The sequence below is a fragment of the Eurytemora carolleeae genome, unplaced genomic scaffold (assembly GCF_000591075.1).
Source record: "Eurytemora carolleeae unplaced genomic scaffold, Eaff_2.0 scaffold196, whole genome shotgun sequence".
NCBI lineage: Eukaryota > Metazoa > Arthropoda > Copepoda > Calanoida > Temoridae > Eurytemora > Eurytemora carolleeae.
In genome coordinates, this window is record NW_019396109.1 from 160063 (window position 1) to 169326 (window position 9264).

At 32.3% G+C, this 9264-nt stretch overlaps 1 protein-coding gene across 1 annotated transcript in view; it reads left to right on the forward strand.

The window, feature by feature from the left end:
• Nucleotides 1-285: 285 nt before the first annotated feature.
• LOC111695178 (daf-12-interacting protein 1) overlaps nucleotides 286-9264 on the forward strand; it is a gene marked incomplete at its 5' end in the record, with an annotated part of 27295 nt that continues 18316 nt past the window's right edge. Inside the window, one exon of the mRNA XM_023464399.1 lies at nucleotides 286-331. Within this exon, the coding sequence (XP_023320167.1) occupies nucleotides 286-331 (46 nt within the window). The remainder of the gene's footprint in view (nucleotides 332-9264) is intronic.

Below are 9264 nucleotides of genomic sequence, written 5' to 3' on the forward strand. Positions count from 1 at the left end.
AGCAACGGAGTCACAAAGTTGTAACAGTAATGACAATTGAATTTGACCTTCTCCTTCTGGTTAGTTTACAGTGAAATGAAATGAATCTGCTCAGCACTGCTGGCCAAATAATTTTTATAATATAAACTGTTGTTGTCCAAAAAATATTAGAGACAGAAAAGGCAAATCAAAAATGTAACTTCAAATCCATTTTTTTTGTTTAGGATTGTAAAACAGGAGAACCTGAACGCCAACTTTGTCCAGACGGACTAGCTTATCATCCTAATAAACCAGAGGGTAAATTAACCAGACAAATGCAAGAAACGCACTGAATTTCAAAAGGCTAAACCAGGTATTTTACAGTACAGTACAGTACAGTACAGAAAGTATGGTACAGTCAACAAGTGTACAGTGCAGCAAAACATTACATGTTCTTTAAATTTCAAATTACATAATATTTAGATTCCGTATACTAACTTATACTGTACATTTTTCTACATTTAAAAACAGGGATTAACAATTTAATTCGATATATACCATGGGACGAAAATTTCAAGGTGTTTGCTCCCCTCCCCCTCCCCTCCGCTCGGGGTCCCCCTTTTATGAATATCTATTCTCATTCATAATATTTTGATCCGGCCAGATATCCCTGAAAACATTATTTGTTCTTTTCAGATGTTATCCAATTATAAACCTTAATCCATTATAGTTCTTCGTTTATCTGTGTATCCCCCCCCCCATCCTGCCTACTCCCTCAAACTAGGCCCTGGCATTGATAGCTTAAAAAGGCCACTGCCTGCTGCCTGAATGCTGACCATGGACTGAAGATGGTATCTAGGAATNTCACCCCCCCCCCCATCCCTATCTAGGTGTGTATGTGGAATCAGACTCTTCTTGTGCCCTGAACCCTTGGAACCCAATTCTATGTCCTTGATTAAGTAATTATATTGTATCTACAGAACTCATTTATTAAATACAGTAAGAGTCTGAAAACTCTGGAATAGAAAGACGACTTTTAAGCTTAAAGTGTGACTGTAACTAGTCAAATAAACAACAAAAAGAGCAAATGTGCAGTGCAAACAGACCCATTTCATCCAAATAGAGATTCAATAAGATACTTTTGAAACTATTTAGTTAACAGCATCATATACATTATACACTAATTATTACTTTGATGTCGTCTACTTATTCCAAATCTTTCTGGTTCTCACTGTACTAGAAATACTCCATTTGCTCTCATGTTAGCTGGCAACATTCTCAATTCTAATCCCTCATATTCTTAGTTGCAAAAAAAGAACAAAACTGATAATGGAGCGCTAATGACTATAGGATGCATTCATTATAACTTATAAGGACGTACATTAATAATGGAGTCTGAAGAACGTACTTTCCATATTAAAGGGACTGTGAGTGGCATTTCCGATTCACCTATGGTACCCATAAAGGTTTTGTCTGAAATGAAATTTTTCGAAATTTTATTCTTAAATACTGGTTTCTCTATAAAAGTGACTGGCGGATTTCTGCTTACAGAAACAGTGAAGAGAATTGTCCTTGTTGCTAAAATACTGCATCCTTACGCGGATATAACAGTTCGGTACTTATCCCAGCAAGCTGTGACGTTCACAATTGGACCAATTTAACTTAATGTTTTCACCTTTTCTATTTTATACTTTAATCTTGGCTTTTATGTGTTAAATTAAAAAGTATTAAAAGACAACTCTGTAAGTTTATAGATGTTGAATGAATGAATGTTGAATGAATGAATGAATGAATGAATGTTGAATGAAAGACCAAAACATGATTGAATTCAAATTGAAGAAACCGAACGCATCGCCCTTGTTACCCCCATGGTTGTCCTTGACTAAGATCAGTGGGAAGGAGTAGAATCTATCTAATTAATCTGGACAATGAACTAGATACGTGTACATGCATACTAATCATGGAGTATGGAATAAAATGGAGGAGGGGTCCGGTCCGCCTCACTACATGAACAGACGGTACTTTAATTAGAAAATGATTTAAATGTGGTTTTCAAGCATACCAAAATAAATGAAACCGATTTCTTGATAATAAAAAAACTCTTTTCAAAATTGAGTACCGTCTGTTCATGTAAAATCATATGGTAGTGAGGCGGACCAGGTCAACCAACCCTTCTTTGTATTTCATACTCCTTCATACTAACTCTAGATTATAATACCTGAACACATTCATTAACAGTGATTTCGTTGCACTCGATTTAGCATTTATAGACTATATAAATATATATATATACATATATGTATATTTATTTATATCAGACAATATATAAATCTATATAAATCTATATAAAATATGTAAATCTATAGACTATGTAAATATACATATACATATATGTATATTTACTTATATTAGACAATATATAAATTTATAGACTAAACAAGCTCCCACTCCCTTCACTACAGCTAGCTTTGCTATAATATAAGGTTAACCAGAAAGGATGAGAATGTAAAGACGACCTAAGCTTTAAATTTGACTATTCTGAGGTTGAATTAAGTCTTCTGTTTTGAAAGTTGAACATAATCCGTTTATAGCTTAATCAATGATTAGGCAAAGAAAAAAAAAAAAAGTTTACAGTTACAGGGAGAAGAGACAGTATAAATTCTAAACAATCGTTTCTTAAGTCTCATTCTTTGTGGGTAACCCTGTATATACAAGAAGGCTTAATGCAAGCTTGGAACTTTTAAAACACAAATCCGTTTATTTGTCAAAATGGTCTCCGTTCATATTAATTTAAATATTAAAATGATCCTTGAAATCAAGAAATATGTGTGGTTAATGAGAAACCTAATTTTAAAAATCTAATTTGCGTAGATTACTGAATATAATCCAAATCTCATGTGTTATTTCTTAATTTAAAAATATCTAATTGTTCTGAACCTTATTATTTTTTTTATTATGATATTTTTGTTTATATTCTACATATTGATGAATTAACTGAGTTTAAATAGCCCCCCCTCCCCTCCCCCCAACTCCATTTTGTTCGCTTGCCAACGTTTCTGCTCATCTTTCCATTTATGTACATGCATGCATAAAAGAATATCCCACGCTGGAGTTAAAATATAAAAGCACAATGCAATCCCACGCACATAACTCTTTTAGCGCATTCATCATGACGAAGACTGATTTTTTAAACGGATAAAAATAGAAGCAGACTTTTTGAAAAATTTTAATTTTTTGGTAGACCTTATGTCCTGAGTGAGCTAATAGAAATAAAAAAACCTGAGACCAAATTTAAAGAATTTGAGCCGCGGCTTAAATTTGAGACGCGGCTGAAATAGGGTTGGTTCCGCTTAAAATTGCATCCACTTTTTTAAGATTTGAGACGGCGCTTAATTGAAACCGGTTTTTGGCGGATTTGAGACGCGGCTCAAACTCATTAAATTCGGACTCTGACCTAACTACACAGTGGTAATGGTAACTTTGGAATGGAATGACGACTTTGAAACTCAAGTTATAACTTTTAAAAGTCCAATGAGCAGGAGACACAGCAATTGTGCAGGTGAATCTGATCAAATAAACTAAATACTTGATTAAATATGTATCTAGTAAAACTATTTGCTTTGTAACAACATCAAATACACTTAAATATTGCTATAATGTCGTCTTCTTATTCCATTCATCTCAAATTTTTTGAGCAAATTAATAGCAAAAGTCTGCTTAAGATCTGAGTTCATAACAGAATGCCAAGTTTAGGAGTTACCATGTCAAAAAGTCGATCAAATTACCCATAATCAAATTAACTTTATCTTTTTGATTCGTTTGTTGTTTAAAAATTCTTACTTTGGTTTGACAACAGCGCCGGACTACATAATATTTAAACGAAATGATTAAAATATTTCCGAACAGAAACCTGAATCAGAAGAAGATTCACATTATAGATAACTGTTCTTCATCTACTCTCTTGAGCCCTGTTTATCCGCGCGTAAGTGCGCGCACGTTTTTTGCGTCTGTTGAGCGTCTTCCTATTCTGCGCTTAAACCCTCTTCCTCATTCTGTATGATACAGGATGATGAATGAGCAGAATTGATCATATATTTGATCTAAAATCTTCACATCTACAACTTGAGTTTATAAATATTTTACTGATTTATTATATAACTTTATATCCCGCTATTCTTGTGAGCTTCAATAAAATCTTAGATTTGTATCCAAGTCAGGGCTTGACAAAGGTAATCCGACAACAGGTATATCTGATCTCAGAGGATGATAAATATACTTCTCAAAATAAATAAATTACTAACACAATGAGAATAAATGTGAATAACCAGGGCGAGATGCATTGGGTTTCTATTTGAATTCAATCGCTTTAAACTATATCTCAACAATCTTAAAATTTACGAAGTTCTCTTTTTTTACTTTTTTATTTAGAAGATGTCGACAAAAAAGTATAAAAGAGAAAAGGTGAAAAATGTCTGATTAATAGGTCAAATTATGCTCGAAAGTCAAAGCTTACTGGGATAAAGACCGACCTGTTAACTCCGTGGGGTCGCAAGGGGGGTACCACCCCATCCCCTCCCCTTGATAAAACGAATATAAGTCAAAGTATAGAAGTCAGTGTATATGGCCTGTATATGCAGGGGGGGGGGTTACCAACCCTGCCCCTCCCCTTGATAAAACGAATAGATGTCAAAGTATGGTGTAAATAAGGTTTAAAAAGCTAAAAAAAACATTTTTTCTTCACTATTGGCTATTTCAATTGTCAAGAATTAAATATGTAAATTCGTCTTTTTAAAGGATGTCTGTTTAAAGACTAAAATATTCCTATTCTAATCCCTTGGGTCACTTGTATAATAAGGTTAGTTACTCTCGATGGGCTTCAATGTACGGGAAATGTCGTCTTCTAAGATATATAGATAAAACCTAATATGACGTCACTTTCGCCTCTACAATCAGTGACGTCATATTAGGTTTTATCTATCTATCTTAGGAGACGACATTGGAGAGCATCTAGAGTAACCTAACTTATTATACAACCTTGCTTAGAATATTGCTACAAAAGAGTATTTACGAATGAGCATAAATGCTTTTTTGTTTTGTTTTGCGACACCCTTTTGTGCAGATTTTATTCGTTTTGTCCTTTTTCATGTTCATGTTGTTCTTCATTTAAATCTGAAATTATGAAAACAAAGATATCTTTCTTATTCATAAATGCAGCAGGATAGGATGTAAAGATAGAATTGTTATTAATCTTTGCATATTATTTACCCCCAGGGATTAGAGATTAGACGATATTAAACAGTTATAAAAGAAAAAATATCTAACAGCCTAAAGGTAATTTCAATTGACCCTCAATGCCCTTTATCAGATCAAAAATGAGTTAGAAATGGTCGTGTTTATGTTTATTAAATCAAGTTATTCCTTCCCTTTTCCGTGAAACTTAATTTCGCAAGTCACTTCTAAAGGATCCTTACAATTGAAAATTTTCAATATTTAACCGAAAACAAGGATACAGTCATTTTAGAATCTATGCATTCTTAAATATTTGGTTACTCTCTAAAAAAAACTATCTATCTATCTAAATATCTTTTCAAACATACACATACAAACACTCATACACAAATGTAGATAAAGTAATTGTTTAGGCTTTGATTGTAACTGTAATCAAGAGGGGGGAGGGGGGGATAACTATTTTAATCTTGGTATTGTTTAGAATTGTTCTTTCTTCTCACTCCTCTGTATACTCGTGTCTAGACATTAACAGGACAAATAGGCAATCAACTAGGATATACAATACATTATAGATAGATAGATAGATAGATAGATAGATAGATAGATAGATAGATAGATAGATAGATAGATAGATAGATAGATAGATAGATAGATAGATAGATAGTTTTATCCTCAGTATGAATTCTACGTAATTACAGACAATTCTTATGTTCTTGGAACTCTCTGTATGATGTGGAGTCCGGTGGTTGTTAGACCTAATAGACAACATGTTGAACATGTTCCATCAAAAATTCGGTGTAAGGTGTCATGTTGTCATTTAAACAGTTCTCACTCAAAGTTTGAATCAGTATTCAGCTCTGTCGGTTGTCAAAGGTCTATTCTGTTAGGGGGGGGACCTTGAACGGACCCATGAACAACATAAATAAGGACTCTGACCTTTCCTCTAGAATGCAGAGGGATATACTTCAAGTGCACTAATCTTAAACTCAGTTCTGGACATAGATAGAAAATGGGTCAATGGTAATTCACAAGATTCAGTACACCCATTTAATCTTGATATATTATACATTTAAATACAATCACGTGGATTCAAAGGATGCAATTTCTCACGCAAAAATCTAGGAGAATTTTGCCAATTACTTTTTTTAAGACTAAAACTGAGAACAAGTAATTTATATGTCTATAAAGTGTATGAAAGTTAGTGATGTGGAATTAATGGCCGAGGTGTTGCGACAATTCAAAGTCAATCCAGTCTTGAAAACTGATCCAAATTTGTATAATAGCAGTCTGAATCTATGTAAATGGACAGTGTTCTGTAACAGTTTAGAATTGCTTGGCGCAGAATGAAACTAACTAGATCTAAGCATGTCCGATTGCGTGTGGTGTAGAATAGAAACTAACTAGATCTAAGCATGTCCGATCTTTTAATCCCAAAAACCAGTAAGCAAAGTGAGTTCGTACTTAAAACCAATATACAAAATTCGAAAAATCTACTTTAAATTGGTAAAACACTGCACAGGTTTGAACGCGAAGGCTCACTGACTGCTAAACGAGAACACCTAAATCACCGTGTATCGATTAAAAATTGTAATTTCATACTTCTTTTTGTTTGTGCTGGTAGAGCTAAATTATGATAACTTCAAATTAACCATTTTTGTGATAAACTACTCAGTAATCGCGGTTGAAACAAAAATAATCAAGATTTTCTGAATTTTTGAAAAGCCCAATTGTACTTTCAAAGACAAATTTGAACCAAAGTACACTTTTTGTTTATTTTTATAAGTTGTTCCTTTTCCAATAAAATATTGATAGATTGCGTAATCATTGAGTGTATAATCGCTCTCCACTGGTTTGTTTAACGATAGAGTAGAGATTAATTACTACTCAGCATGACATGAAAATGCAAGTAATCGTCCCGTAAATATACTTAAATCGTTTCTCATGCATTCACGGCCTGCATATATACTTTTCAATCAAAGCATGAAGGCATTTTTCTTTTGTGTCAGGGGAGGGGTATCAAAACTTAATTGAATTTATGAAGGCTAAGTTTTAATAAGAATAACAATGTTTTATAAGTTTTAAATTAGAAATTAGGAAATAAAAAACTAATATTTTTCATAATTTTAAATTAAAATGATTAATTGCAATGATTATATTTGATTGGCAGGCATTGTAATAAATTGTAAAGGGGAAGGATTATTAGAGTTAAAATAATTTCAATATGGAGATGACCTTTAAGATTTGAATTTATGCATGGTGGAAATTTTCTGATAATGGAAGAGGGGGGCGGAGGGTTTTTACAGTGTCATTGTTCATCAATGTGCGGGGATATAATAAATCTTTATGTTCCTCGTCGATCATGGAAAGTAAGGAAAAGTTCAAAGAAATTGAGTCTTTGCCACAAACTATGATTTTATAATCCCTATTTCTTTGTATTCTGATGTCAAACACCTAGATAGTTCAAACCATAAATTCAATTATTAGATAAAATAATCCAAGTTTGAAATATCAAAGTTTTGCGCCAAAAGGTTGCAAAGGTATAGGGATTAGAAAAGGTTGCAAAGGTATAGGGATTAGAAAAGGTTGCAAAGGTATAGGGATTAGAAAAGGTTGCAAAGGTATAGGGATTAGAAAAGTTGATCAAAAACGCAATTCCTTTATATGCAACATTAATGGCATATTGGAATTTCAACAAAAAAATCCAATTGAACTTCTGATTGAACAAGCAAGCACAAAATTTACCTTAATTCGACGTTTGACAGTACCAACTGATTATGCTGATATGTTTACGATTGAAAGGAAAGAAGGAAATAAAATGAGTTTAAGTTTGATTCGAGTTTGTTTCAAGTTTGTTTCAATTTATTTTCGAGTTTGCTTCGAGTTTGTTTCGAGTTGGTTTTGAGTTGGATTTGAGTTGGATTTGAGTTGGATTTGATTTAGATTTCAGTTGGAATTGCATCGGATAATTAGACTTCATCATCGTTTAATCCAATCCATGCCTTAATTACTCATCAGTCAAGGAACTGATTCACGAGAAGTTAAGCAATACCTTCTTTTAATGCATCATTCAGAGATTCTAGTTTTAAACTGTTAAACCAGACTTAAGTCCAACATCCCGCACTTAAGTATATATTAAGTGAAGTTGGGGGATTTAAATTGAGAAACCTGTATACTTTTAAAGTTTGTCATTCATCATTGCACAATTTAATTATTTCTGCTATTCTAATGCACTTTCAATTTTTAGTTATTCAATTAAATCTTGTTCTACATATCTTTATTCATCAAATCTTGTTCTACATATTTTTATTCAATTAAATCTTGTTCTACATATCTTTTTTCATCAAATCTTGTTCTACATATTTTTATTCAATTAAATCTTGTTCTGAATATCTTTATTCATTTTTTCCTTTTGTATTTTCTTTATCTATTTACCATATTTAGAAGTCAGAACTTCAGTGTTGTGAATCTCAGGATCAAGCATTGATCTCCATCTTATGCAGAATAATTTAATTCCTCTTTGATATCCCGTGTTAGTCTTCCCCTACAAGGATAACTTTCATTTGATCTTCAAATTTTAAGGTTCCCACATTGGATATCGATATTTACAATATCCACACAAAAATTCTTATCTCCGGCTAAATTTATATTGCATGTAATTTATTTCAGTTCCTATTTCATAGAATTTCTGTTTATTTACCTATAATTTGCCATATTTATTCCGTATTTCCTTATTATTTATTCCGTATTTCCTTATAATTTATTCTGTATTTCCTTATTATTTATTCCGTATTTCCTTATTATTTATTCCGCATTTCCTTATTATTTATTCCGTATTTCCTTATTATTTATTCCGCATTTCCTTATTATTTATTCCGCATTTCCTTATTATTTATTCCGTATTCCTGTAGAAATACTATTTATTTATCATGTTATAAATTCTCTAAACAATTGTTTGACACATTTTCTGCAGAAACTTATTTTTATGTTAAAATCCTAAAAACTGTGTACTTTTTAACTTTATCTCTAAAATGACACTAAGCTGAAGAATCAGATTCAAGTATATGTCTATAAAGTGTA